Genomic DNA, 14,375 nt, shown 5'->3' on the forward strand with positions numbered 1-14,375 from the left:
TTTGTAAATATATACACACTGCACTGGGTTGTTAATAAAATAATATTACTTCATTTTTAATTATATTTATATTTATGAATATTTATAATGTAAACTACTATTTCCGACGCTAGCGTGTCAGCGCTGTTCTTAACTTCATCTGGCTTTAAAGTTAGCACGCCGATTCGCAAGAACAACGGTCCGACCCCTCTTACATCGATTACGATATATAACACGCGAAGTAAAGATAGGTCTGCAGTAAAATATCATTGGTATAGTCCAACTTTCAATTGTGGAGGGCCATGGCGCATAAATGCCAACTAAGCATTTTAAATTATACAAGGACTCTTTATTGATTCTTATTAAGGCTACATTCAAACCAGATCACTAATAATTGCATAACTAAATAGATATAATAGTATCTAATTATTAAAGTACATACTAGAGAAATATAAGTGTATTAAAGTTTCATCATATATTTATAAGTCTCTTAAACATTTTTAGATTACGTTAATGTCGGGAAGATGTAAGTGTAACATTTATTGGTCAATAATGATCATTAATCATACATTTGATGTGGTCACCTCCTATAATCCGTGTGTGATTGTAAAATTTCTTAAGGTTTACGTAAGTGTACATTAATAACTAGAAATATAGATGCGAAAAACTAGGATATTTTTTCTAGTTACATTACTTTTGAAAGAATTTGGAATAAAAATATGAACATTCGTTCAATTTTATGCCTCTTTTAAAAGTTATTATGAATTTCGGCTTACATTTAATTGTTTTTTTTGTTCTCAAGTAATATCTTATAATCAGTTATAAAGATTAGATTGCAATACATAGGTTACAGAAAAATACTGCTTACACTGCTGTGCATGTTCGGATTACAGATTGCGTGTGCAAGGGTGCAGGGCGTTGAGGGTGCTTAGCCTAAAACCTCTTTTCAGATAATGAAAATCAAGAGCTTTCTGGGGAGCCTTGGATCGGGCCGATATATATCGCTATATTCAATTTCACCGGATTGAGAGGATGTCGAACTCGACATTGGGGAACGCTCCATTAAGTGACTAGGCCCCTCGCGAGTGGACCTCGCCTTGGGCTGTCACTAGTCAATAATACCCGTTTTATATTCCATTTCAATGGCACAGAAGAGTGTCGAAGTTCGACTCAATTGCTATTACCTGGATATAATTTGATGATTACAATACACTTCCTATAAAAATCAGTTTCGTAGAATATTCTTATATTCTACTAACATCATAATAACGTCTTCAGAGAACAACAAGACAACTTCTCTTGTACCGTCGGTACATCGTAACTACTAACAAGCAACTTGCTTATATTCGTCTGCCATCGGTGGATCCGTCGTATATATAAATATAAGAGCCATGTGCGAAAATATTAAATAATACAGTTAAATACTAAAAAAAGGGTTTTTTAAAAAAATAAAAAGGCAACATTGTAAACAAAGAAAACACTTGTTCTCCATAGCCTAAAAATAGTGAGCTGTGGTAGCCTAGTGGTAAGGGCAGATATGCGATCTTAGGTTGCGGGTTCGATTACCGGTATACAATGTAATATAATTCACACAATGTGCATTCATTATATAGGATAGCCACTGCACATAAACAAGTTTCCAGAGGATTTGCAGCAGCGTCCTTTGCTAGACGTAGCGATTATGGTCTGTTCGTCTATAAATATTTTTGAGGGAGACTTATAAGTAAATAAAGTAATAACTTTGAAATACGTTTGATTAATACTTTTTTATTGGACTGTGACACGTCAATTACAGTACGAAGTCTGTCAGAATAGTTACAAAAGCTACCAATTTGATTATAATAATTATATCATAATCAAATTAGTAGCTTTTTCAAATGTACTGTGCTATTATCTTTTTTTATTTTAGCAGAAAATGACTAACTGAACAGTGCTTCTTTTTCAAAACAGTTTAGTTTTAAAACATTGTTTATGATTTCGTAAAACAATATTATGCATAACACCACGTTTACGCTTGCAACCTTTAGCAATCAGATGACTTGCATATATTAACGGACTAGTAACTTTATTAGTAGGCCCTGTGCTAATAGTTTATTTAAACACGCTAAATAGATTTTTAAAAATTTACTTGTGAAAAGGCACTAACTACTATTTTGTTTCATTTATCCTGAAATAAAAATTATACGACAGAAGCACATAAGAAACTTAAAAGATTTTAGTCAAAACATGAATTATATAGCATTTAAAAAATATCTGCAATATCTTTATTGCAACCTGAGCGAATTTAACAAAATGAATAACAACGATGCGCACTAAATGAAAACAAACTTCATTATGAATTGGATACCAATTCAATTTCTTTTGTTAACATGGCATTCCAAATATTAATCTCAATTTATGTAGTTATTTTTAACATCTAAAATCAATGGCGTGTAAACCTTATCCGTTCAAATATTGTATATTCCAAAAATTCAATATAAGATGTACTTTCGATTATAAATCAAGTAATATAGATTTACACAATCGATATTTTTAACTTGTTGAATATTAAAATCATTTTAATTATAGGAACTTATCAAAAACTCTCATCACCATTTCAGCCCAAGATCTTCAACTGCTGGGTTCTTCTCTTCGTTTTTTAGAAGGCCCGTTTGGAAGCGGCCTGTATCCAGTGACTTCCGGAGGCCTTATCACGTTCATCTTACCATCTGCTGGCCACTTTGTGGATGGATGTCCATTTGTGGATGGATGATTGCGGTGGCCGATCCTATTCAGAATCTTAAGGCTCGAGCGGCTGTATTTTCTGCTCGGTATTTGTCCTGCTCATTCCCAATACTTTCGTTCATTTATGGATCCCCTCATTCCTGATTCGATTTCGTAGTGAAATCCCGCGTATAGTCTTCTCCATGGCTCGTTGAGGGACTGTGAGGCTATGATTAAGAGGAATTTTAAACTAATTCTTGTTTTATTTTAGGTTGTTACACTTAAAAAGTAAAAACTTCTTATCTTCAAATGCACACTCGGTCGTGGGTGTATTACTTACAGATAATTTAAGCTTGAGCCTTGAACATTCGTAAGTTTAATTACTATTAAATATAGTTAAGAAATTAAAGTAATGTATGTGTATTGCAGTACTTAAGTTTTTTTATAAAATAAGACGACATGATTGTTGTATGATCGGACTGTGAAGTATAAAAGTATACTTTTTGGTAACAAAAGCGATGGCGATATTTTTAAATAAAACGTTCACTAACGTGCTCTTTAAGGAAGCAAAGAACAAATCTATCATAGTGGTTATAGAAAGTGCAGTATCGGAACAAAAATTCGATGTCACAAAGGAGGAGGCTAGCTGGCAAGCTTGGGCTAAGGCTAATACTTTTTGATCTATACATACGACGCGATAGCTTGCACAGGAAAGAAAAGAAGATCTGGAACCTGGAATATGAAACATCATCATCTTTTCTGCTATAGGATATTCTCTGCTGGATATCGGTATGGTATCTGTATACTCCAATAGATTTCCAAAGGGACCCGTTGAAAGCGGCTTGCATTCATTAAATTAATAAAACTAAATTTATGTATTATTTTAAAAAATACACTATGAATATTTACAATAAACTTATTTATTGTATAAAAAATAATAACAAAGTCCATTAAAATACATTCTAGCAAGTTACACAAGCCACTAGGTTTGTTTTAATTGGTACAACACAGTGTGCCAATCAATAGGTAACGTGTGGCCTATTTCAATTTTACTATATTTTAACACGTTTCCTTTGCAGTATTTTTCAATATGTTTTTGTGGGAGATTGTGTTGTTAACGGCGGTAACCACTGCATCGGCGATTTATCCGTATTTTGATACTCAAGATTTCATCTACAATGTTCCTAAGGTGTATAGGATATCCCTTACTTTGGATAAACTGTTGGAATATTATGAAAAAAACCAATCGAAGGATCCCGAATGGTACATCGCTTTAGGAATGGCTAGAGGTAATGTAAGTCTACGTTGCGATCTATCTATAACGTTACGATATTGTAGTTTTTATTACAATTAATCTTACATAAAAAATTAAGACGTATCTAGAAAGAAACAAATCTGTTGTAAATTCTAAGATTTGCAATAGAAAAAAACTAACTAAGAATTTAAAATCTTATCTGAAGATGAGAGTGTGGGAAGTTCCTTACGAAACATATTGGACAGTACTAGATTTTTGGTAAGAAGTGTGTTGTAATCTAGTACAATGAATCTCTGCTATTGCGACGTAGTATATTGCGTAGATAGGTAAGGGTGTGGAAATATGAAAAGCTGTGCAATCCTTTTAGATTTTAACCTCTTTTTTTGTAGTTCAAATCAAATTCACTTTACAATATGTTCAATGGCAATATTAACAATAGATTTTTTGCTAAAATTGCACCATAAATAATGTTAAAATATTTTTAAAGCATTTCATTGTTAAAATTATTTGGTTTTTATTGACTACCAAGTTTTAAAGGAAACTGATTTCGATAAAATAATAATGAAACAAATATAACGCTATCTACTGTGAAAAACGAAATCACTTTATTGCCACCCCAGTAATGTGTTAACAATTAAGTATCTTTGGAGAAGTTCTGTGCTTTAACGCGGATGCCTATCGACTGACATGATGGTACATATGTTAATATCGTTTTATAATCGTATATGTAGTACGTTTCAAAATACATAATTGCACAGGTCAACTGGAGTATACAATAAACGAATTGGACAAGTCTGTGCCACCGAAGTTGAAAGAAAATTTACAGAACATTACGAGGAAAATGGATCGCATTCGAAATAATACGGATGTATCCAAATTTGTCTACCGTAGTAAAGATTACGAATATGGTTTGTATTAAAGTAATATATTCTTTTTCGTCCGTCGTAATATTAAATAATTATTTAACAAATAATACAACAGAAAAGAAAAGGGTTAATCTATATCTTATTTTCTGTCAATTAAAATATGACGCATCCTATACAAAAAATTGTTTTATCAGAAATAATAATTAATCTAATGATACTAAAACAAGTAAAAGAATTTTCAAATTTCAAATTTCTACATATTAAAATAATTCATTGTTTACTTTTGTACCTGTAGACTTTGTTCTTCCAGAATTTATTGGCCTACCGTATTTCGATAGTTTTAGAGTGATTACTTTATGCAAAGTGATTCCAAATAAGTTTAAAGCTTTAAAGCTTTTTGCGGACATTTAAGATATATATCAGCTGAACGCTTTTACATATTATAATTGTAATAACCCATAATTATAATAATAAATGTTGCGTATTCTCATCGTTCAGTTGTTATGAATACGACACGATCAACGTAAATCAAACGTTAATTATTTCAAAAAATAAATTACAAAGTAGAAAGTTCGCAAATAGAAAGTAGGCTCAACCATTGATATAGATTAGTAACGCCGTAGTAACTATTGTTCCGTTAAATGTGAGAAACAAATAGTACTTGATTATAGTAAGAACTAAAAAAAATACCACTATAAACTTAACACAAAGTATAAATATTGTTATTTTTTATTTTGCAATTTTCAACGAAAGCTATATATTGAAAATTGCATTGAAACCATACCTTTTGCACGTACTTAGATTGTAATATCGTTTATTCTTACCTATGTCTTGTAGTCTTGAAAAACTGTTTTGTTAAAGATAAATACAGTAGTTTTTGTCTTGTTTTGCATCGTAAGTTACTTAGACGCCATTTCTGGTTTTACTATCATTTGGCATAAACGTATTGGTATTATTTGTATGCTACACGTGTCACGTTATTCATCCATAGAAGAATAAGTTGCATTGTAGGTTGAGGCTGCAATTCTACGTACATGAAATTTAATGGCAGCTAGAGAAAGGCAAAATAACGATTAAAGAGCTACTCACGTTCAATTTACAAGCGCACGGCAACATGCAGTTCGCACACTATAGTTATGTTAACGAAATCAGGTCACTGTACACATCTGTAATTAAACTTTAGTTATTTGAATTAGATTCTAGTGATTTTTATAACATTAAGAAGAGACGAGCTGGGTTTTCAGTCAGTACCCAAGGTTTTAAAAAACAAAATCCATCGCAATGTTTCTTTTAATAGTAACCTACGTTACATTATCACATTTTAATATGGTATATCGATGATGCCCACTTACAAATGGTTGGTCGCTAGGGCATTAAAGTTCTGGAGACCACAGACCGGCAAAAGTGCACGTAAACCCATAAAATAAAGTGACAACCTTGTTAAAGTCGTTGGAAGATGCTGGGTGAAACCTGTTTCCAACAGATCGTAATAGAGGTTTATGCGAGAGATCTATGTCCAGAATTAAACGTCTAACGGCTAAAATGACGATGATGGTGTAGATAATGGACGTGGTAAATGAAATTTACCACAGAGCACTATTAACAATAAACTAGAATATAACAATACGACGGTCAAAGACAATGTGAAATGCTGTGAGTCATAAATTTGTACATTCCGTCAGTGTTATATATTTTCTAAATTTCTCCTCTTCCCTCTACCTAAGATCGCCATGATGACTGGTATTAAGCTACCTGTATCCAGCGGATTCCCACAACTTTAGGTATATCTTCAGTCCACCTATTGTCTATTGACTTGTGGTCACCACTCGAGAACCGCCCACAACAGTCATCGTTCGCACAAGTAAAGTGCCCACTATAATTTTACACGAGCAATTCTTCGGGCTAAGTCAGTGACCTTGATGCTTTGCGTGTCTCCTCATTTCTGAGAATAGTCTTAAGCCTTCTTAAAACGCCCACCATATGTGACTACGTCTCGGATCGGTAGATTTCGGACCTGTTCGGACATATATCAAAGTCAAAGATCTTTGTCTTCATTTATTGCGGTACTTTGGAGGAGATCTTTCGGAACTTCCAGAACACCCCCACTCCGAATTCAATTCGACGAGTGAACTTTTTCTCTAATATGACCTTACATAAAAGAAATAAGAATTAAAAATGTAAACAAAATAAAAATAATTGAAAGTAATAGTAACATGTACACAAATTAAATTCCGTAAAAAATGAAAATTATTATTCTAAAAAAGGAGGAATGAGGTAATGGATGAAAGGCTAAGACAGATGAAATGTAGGAAGTAAGGAAAAGAAGGAAATATCTTAAGACGCATGGTAGAAGAGCGCGAAAATAAAATATGTGAAAAAATTAGTTAAAAGAAAAATGAAAGTCTATATCCCAAACTAGTTAGGGGTACGAGAGACCTCCAATAGCGAGGACCATAAAAAAATATGTATCCACAACTTGCGTAGCATCTTCGACAACTATTTGCATAGGTACGATATGGACATTAGACATTAATTTAGTTATTTCTATATTTATTTTAAAGCCTATATATCCGGACGCTTTTCTGAGATCATAGAGCATTGAACCCAGGTGTTCCATGCCTATTATGACTAAATGACTACATTGACTTTTAATCTTTTTTGACAATTTCGAAATAGTAAGGAGAAATAGACACTAATTATGCTCTTGGTGAGGCTTGCACGATTTTAGAACAGTATCACGCAATTTTGGTTTCTCCTGCATAAAAACTTCGTTATTTTGACACAGCTTAGGTTTGTAACAGATTAGCAATTATTGATAATTTCTTATTCATTTCGTTCTAGTTGTCAAAGCAATATTGGAAAATATGGACATACTTTCATCGCTAATGGAACCTTTGACTCTGGGTACAATGGGGACGCAAAAACCGTTTAGATTTACTTTTGAGCAATACGTAAAAGAAGCTAGAACGAAGATGCCTACCAGAAAAGCTGCAGGTAAAATATATGTAATGTGTTACGTTTTAACTACATTGACAATGAGTCGTTGAATTAAATAATCTTTTTATAAAATTCGAAACTATTGAAATCATTTAGGAAAAGATAAATTTAATGTTGAAAATGATAAAATGCTGTAATAAAATTTGTTGTAAAAATATTGAACAGAAGTTCTGTTCCTATTACTCACAGTATTAAATATAGTAATAAAATAAAATCGAAAACGGAAATTATGAGGATGTTTAAAATTAATTAATACGTGTTGTAGTAATAATTAAAATATTTATATACTTTTAAATTATTAAATTATTGATAACCATATAAAGAACATATACTTTTATTTAAAAATTTAGTTTTTGTTAACAATTTTATATAGTTTTAAAAACAATTATAAAAGATTATGGAATCAGAATGTTTAAAATAAAAACGAAAATCCTTCGTCAATACAGATGTAATATAAAGCGCCCTCTGTCGGCAGTACTGAGAGGACGTAACCTCAACGTAACGTAAAAACGTATTTGTGATTTTTGCTAAAGTGTGTTTGTGTAAATTCTAAATGAACATCATAAAGGTAAGTGTCATATGTAAGTGGTTACAGACATGCTTGAGTTGCCGTGTGGTTAAAGTTACTTAATGCGGTAATTGTTCGTATAAAGAGTTTGATAATTATATAAATATCACAAATATTACAAGACAGAGTTAAATGTTAAAAAATATAGTAGGGTTTATTGTTTTATTTATTTTTTCTTTACTATAATCGCTGTTTGGTTGATGGCATTTTTACTTAGGGTCTCTTGTTTTGGATATCTTTTACTCGTACATAGCAAAATAATTACATAATTTTCCATACACAGTGATTTATTTGATTTAAATATTTTTCTTTCAAAACTTAGGAATGTATATAAAAATAGTTTTCTATTCTTCCATAAATTATTTTATAACGTTCAATATTACGCTTAGGTGTGAGCATTAAATACTTTTATTGTCTTAAGTAAGGAAGCAATTTATTACATGTATATTTTATTTTCTTAATCACTTGCTTTTTGTTTACGCGATGTTTTTTTATTTTCTTTATTTATAAATAAAGTAGGTGCTTTCTTTCAAGACTTACGATTTCATTATAACAACGCATTTAACAATTCTTTCGAGCTAGCTAGCAAATGCTAATTTATACGTCGATTTAAGCTAGAAATAGTAGCTCCTATTTAAATAAATAAGACTTAACGGAAATTATAATTCATTTTAGTCAGATTTTCCAAAATCGTTTACTATAGCTTCTAAGCAGTAATAAATATTGGATAGTCTCCGAAGAAAACATAAATGTAAGTGTATATACTACAAGAATGCATACAAAGTTGCGTTTCTCACACATCCACATTATGGTTTTAGCATATATTTCCTTAATACGTTGTACAAGAGATAGCTCGTATAAAAACCGTATTGTACGCTATTATCATTATAAAGTGATAAACATAATTATCTTTTACGCTACGTTTCTGAACTATTCTGACGCCTTGAACGATCGCAATTGTGTTATTATCAGTTCATATTATTTTATTATGAGTTAGTAATGACAATTTAAACTGTGAGACATCTTCACGTAAAACATCCCTCGGTGCTATCAGACGAAGGTCTACGACCTAATAATACGGAAGTCCAGACGACCTTTTTAAGCTTCCCGGAATACATCCGATGCTTTCTATAGGATAGTCTTAAGTCTATCAGCGGACCTTCTGTGGCTTAAACGTTAATTATGATGATTTTATAAATGAAGATTTGATATTAATTTTTAATAGTTGGTTTTGCAGAGTAATCAATTGTAAAATTTTATGTTATACTTTCAGACGCATGCACGATGCAATTACTTATATCAGCAATGGAAATTCAAACAACTCAGTCTGAGGGCGCTTGTGAATTGACCCCTGAATGTCAAGCTCAGGTGATGAAGGGGTCCGCTCTTGCGTTTCAACAGACGAGCAGAGTTCGTGCAGCAATATTGACTAGACTCTTTGACTGTATGGAGGGCTTCGACATCTCTGCTCATATTTACAAACTTTGCATACAAATATACAAAGAAACCAAATCGCTAGAAGCATGGAATCATCCGCCTGGAACAAGAACATTGTTTTTGCAACAAAGTATGTTCAAATTCTTTAGTCAGGAATTTTATTTTTTAATGAGTCATACTCGTGACATTACATTATTATCAGACTAATTCATTTTGCGATGGGACATACTTTACAATTATGCTCAATGATAACTGTGAGAAATTAAAATTATATAACAATAAGATAACTATGTCTCCACAAGATGCTCATTTTCCAATAAATCGTAAATCTGGTGAGGTCCTTAACCAACAATGGATCCGATGGCTAAAATGATGATCATCGTTTACAAGTATTTTAGTAAAATTATAGTACTAATATTATTTTACATTTAATTTTATAATTGATATATATTTCACTCATTAAGGAAAAGGATCATCGGACACAGTTTATTATTAATACAATAGTCATCTGCAAAATAATCGAAATAGGTTACCCTGTAGTTTTATATAAAATAAAAGCAAATGATGTCATTAAAAAAATATTATAAGTATGCATTAAGTTTTGTTTTCGTTCATCATATTTGGTGAGGTTCAAAATTACTTTGTTGCAAGATCTCAGTACTCGCGAATCTGGAATACGGATTTAAAAAAAATTGTGGAAATATTTAATTTGCTATTCCAAATTCAAAATTGCAATCGTTGACAATTCTGATATCATTTCAATAATTGATGTTTATTTACATTGTTTTCAGTTCTTTACTGCGCATCTCAAGGTTACGGGGAATTCATAAAGCCACGATGGATGAATAAAATCATAGCCTGGCAGGAGCCTAAGGGTTGCTATGCGGATGATCGACAGCCATTTCTTAAACTCACTGGTTTTGTTGGTCCCTCTAATTCTCCTCCACCGAAAGAGAGGGAGGTAAACAATTTTATATGCATACGTTGTTATTTTGCTAAACTGAAACCCTTCCAACCGTCTCAAAAGAGCTGTAGTTCGGGTTCCTCGAATTTAAATGATGAATGCGAGCTTGGTTACAATTCGTTTACCTCACACCTTATGAAACTGTAAATGCAAATAGGCAAACAGCAGTAAGCCGAGACAAAAAAATTTAATAAAGGTGTCTAGATAACTTTCTGAGGTTTGTCGGATAAATTGTGCGATTTGTGATATGTCCACTTAAATATTCAAGACCCAACCACACTTGCTAACCCAAAAAAATGCATATTGTAATAGCAATATATTTTTTTAATACAAGGAAGAAGTACGAACCTTACAATACGGCATTTTATAACAACAGACACCCCGGTAGTAGAATCCATTGACAAAGGTCCAAGAAAGCATTCATTGTTGCACGCTCTTTCAGCCACTACTTGATTTTAATTTTTTCTTGTCTGAAATCCGAAAAACCGAGACAATTAATTTTTGAAAAATAACGAAATTTTCTGAAAGAAGTTACGTATAAAATAAGTTTTTAATTAGAAGTTTATTGTACATTATGTACTAAATTTGTCTTTTTGTTAATTATTTGCGCTTAACTAATATAAGTAAAAAAGTAAAACAACGTTATAAGTAACGTTAGGACATACATTTAAAAAAACAGACAGTGAGAAGTTTTTTTAAATTATTCTAGAACAAATTTTCGTCAATTCCATTTAAATATATTTGGTAGTGTAAGGAATTAATATTAATTCATATTTGTATTAGGAGAAGCATCGTGTGAAGAAGATAGCGACATCTGAAGGCGGTTCATGTAACTCTCTTACCTCAGCAATGGCTTTGGGATCCCTAGCAATGTACGTGCGTGCTCTGTTGGAAACAGACCAGGCTTTTCAGTATGATATCTTAAAGTAAACCTTTTGGTTGAAAAATAAATAATAAAGGAAAATGTTTTATTTTTTAAAAGGTTGCCTCAACAGATTTTGTACTGTCAAAATTTATCTGCTTGTGACAGTTCAATAGATTTTTTTTTTAAATAATAAACCTCGTAACGTTGATTTAGTGTCTTAATTACAAATAAAGATTACTATCATAATTATTCATCTTTTACGTACACTGCTAGACTCTATTAACAATGTGATATTTTTTGTAATTGCTAGAACGCCTCTAATTGGAAACACGACTGATTTCATTCATCGACGTCTTATGATTAGCAGTAGGAGAAAGGTATTTGAAATTCAATGTATGGTTTTTAAGGAAAAAAAAATATTATGTTAACTATTCTCCCTGCACCTATCCTCTTTTTTCTCTTTTTAAAAAAATTGCGCGAGTTGTTACGAATAAATTAATAAACGAATCAAAAGTTTAGCAGTAAGCAATTTATTTGGCGTTATGATTTTAATTACATAGATAGAGAGATTAAACAAAATTCTGATTATTTGATTTTGGTGAATTCTGATTTTTTTTCTGAATAATGAATGACGAAACTATTTTATACTTCTCCTTTACAAATGACAGTAATTAGACAAAAATAACGTTTGTTTTAATTCTCACAGATAAGAGGTGAGGCAACGTTTATATAATTATTAGCAAATAGATATTAATAACATTACCCTTACCAGAGGTCAAGGTAAAACGAATTATGCACGGTCTTTAAAACTCTAACCACAAAATAGCAAAAAAATCCTACAAATTTTTTCCTGTTTGATAGGTCAATCGATTTTAATTTTGATATTCCAAAATTATGCTAATTCCAATTTTTTTACTTTTAAAGCACCTAAAAGCTGTCAGCGTAATATGAAATAAATTACTTTTTTTTACATGTGTGATACTATACTCTTTTTCGTATAAAATCATAAATAATTACTGGTAAACATTTACTACATAATATTACTGCTAGGTAAAGAACAGTTTCGGACTTTTTAATAAATGTACATATATATACATAGGAAATCCAAAGAGACAATATTTATTTTTTAAACATCGTTAAAACTTTCTTTGCAGTGATTGAATTTTAATTTAATCCCAAGAGATAGTTTACTACAAAAATAACGATAAATTGTATAAAAAGCCTTATCCTACGTTTTTTTTTAATTTCGAGCAATGATCAAAATGTTCGTACTGGTTTTGAATAAAGATCTTATGCGCCGGCTTGCATTATAAAAAACAATCGTGGTTGTTCTGTATTCAAAATTGCGTGGGTGCATGTGTGTGCAGTTATTGCGGTGAATCGCAGCGGTTATGTTCTTATTAGGTTTTTACATTTACCAAATATGTAAATACTACTAAGATTCTGAAGTTTTGCTATTGGACCTAAAAACCGCAAAAATCGCGGTCTACAAACAGATCATCATCTTTGTAAACGTCTGACGATTTAAAACTCGAGTGTCCTGGACAGTTTTATGATACATTTGTTAAGACTTAATTGTTAAGTGAGGAAGATACTGCGACTAAAACCGTAGTTATTGTGTTATTGTGCCTGATTGGCCATCACGTCTGTATCACGTCGTCATCACGTGGGGTTCAAAACTTTTGAAATACGGTATAAAACCCAATTGTTATATTATTGTGTGAAGTATGCAAAGTATTTGTTTCATATCGAATTGTATTGTCTTTGTATTGCGGAAATGATATCATAAAGGGTTCCGAAAGTCGCGCAGCGGAGCGAATGGCATGTCATTCGTTGTGGCGATGTATGTTAACACATTGTCTTGTGGTGCAAGGAAATATTTCCGGGACACAACGTCAAACATCAAACATTTGCGGTTGTTAAAAAAGTTGACTTTGCCCAAAGGTAGGGGACCGCGGTTTAAGTTGTGCGATAGGAAGGTTGCTTCTAGTATAGCAAAAAAATCACTTTTACGGCAGAAATATTAGTTGTAGACGGATTGACAATTAAACATTATCGTATGATTCAATCCGATTTATCGCCCTTAGATTTTGACTTCTGCTATAATAGGATAATCGAATTTACCTTCAAGTATAAATGCTATTAAGTCTTCAAAGGTTTAAATCGGATAATTATTAAGTTTTAATTGTGTTCAGTCGTTTTACTGTAACATTGTATTGACACTGACTGTAATGAAAAAAAAAATAATATAAAAGACGTTTTAAAGTGTTTACTATATTTACATCATTCAGTATACACTTACTTTAATTTTAATTATTTACTCGTTATTGTATACAAATACAAGATTTAAAAAGAAATCAGATGAAAAAGGCAACAAACCGATTGACGATCTTTTGCAAACAACTATTGAATAGACTTGGTTAATAAGGAAAAATTTAATTATTTTTTTAATTACGCTTTATTGATAAAAAGGTTTTAAATTGAAATATCATTAAGTAAAGATTTTAATACTTTTTTCACAAAATTTTTACCTATACTCCTACTTTCCGTTCTATCTAATCGATGGTATCTGAATGGAAGCAGCAAGAACGTATAACAGAGAGTATATAGTGTAACAGAGAATGTGGAATAACGATGTATTTGCAGGTCATTTTTAAAAAGTTTTAAGATTTTGCATAACTAGTATTCTATTTCCTAAAGTTCGTGCTGATGCGGTACCTGACATCTATAGCTGATCAAAG

General features: G+C 31.6%; 1 protein-coding gene across 1 annotated transcript; it reads left to right on the forward strand.

The window, feature by feature from the left end:
- Window positions 1-3,772: 3,772 nt before the first annotated feature.
- Window positions 3,773-11,716, forward strand: LOC137932298 (UPF0764 protein C16orf89 homolog). The gene is made up of 6 exons (XM_068775903.1): window positions 3,773-3,971; window positions 4,696-4,845; window positions 7,645-7,797; window positions 9,642-9,935; window positions 10,597-10,766; window positions 11,553-11,716. Exons 1-6 carry the CDS (start codon window positions 3,773-3,775, stop codon window positions 11,697-11,699), a joined length of 1,113 nt encoding a protein of 370 aa, XP_068632004.1. The 3' UTR covers window positions 11,700-11,716.
- Window positions 11,717-14,375: the final 2,659 nt, after the last annotated feature.

Source organism: Battus philenor, unplaced genomic scaffold, assembly GCF_028537555.1.
Source record: "Battus philenor isolate CCGP_79_NKW_IND1 unplaced genomic scaffold, ilBatPhil1.0.hap1 SCAF_9, whole genome shotgun sequence".
In the NCBI taxonomy this organism is placed as follows: Eukaryota; Metazoa; Arthropoda; class Insecta; order Lepidoptera; family Papilionidae; genus Battus; species Battus philenor.

Excerpts from the sequence above, each read along its gene's own strand:
- LOC137932298 (XM_068775903.1), top strand. The coding sequence starts at position 3,773 with ATGTTTTTGTGGGAGATTGTGTTGTTAACGGCGGTAACCACTGCATCG. Across the intron at positions 3,972-4,695 it reads CGCTTTAGGAATGGCTAGAG|GTCAACTGGAGTATACAATA; the intron begins GTAATGTAAGTC and ends ATAATTGCACAG. Across the intron at positions 10,767-11,552 it reads CTCCACCGAAAGAGAGGGAG|GAGAAGCATCGTGTGAAGAA; the intron begins GTAAACAATTTT and ends TATTTGTATTAG.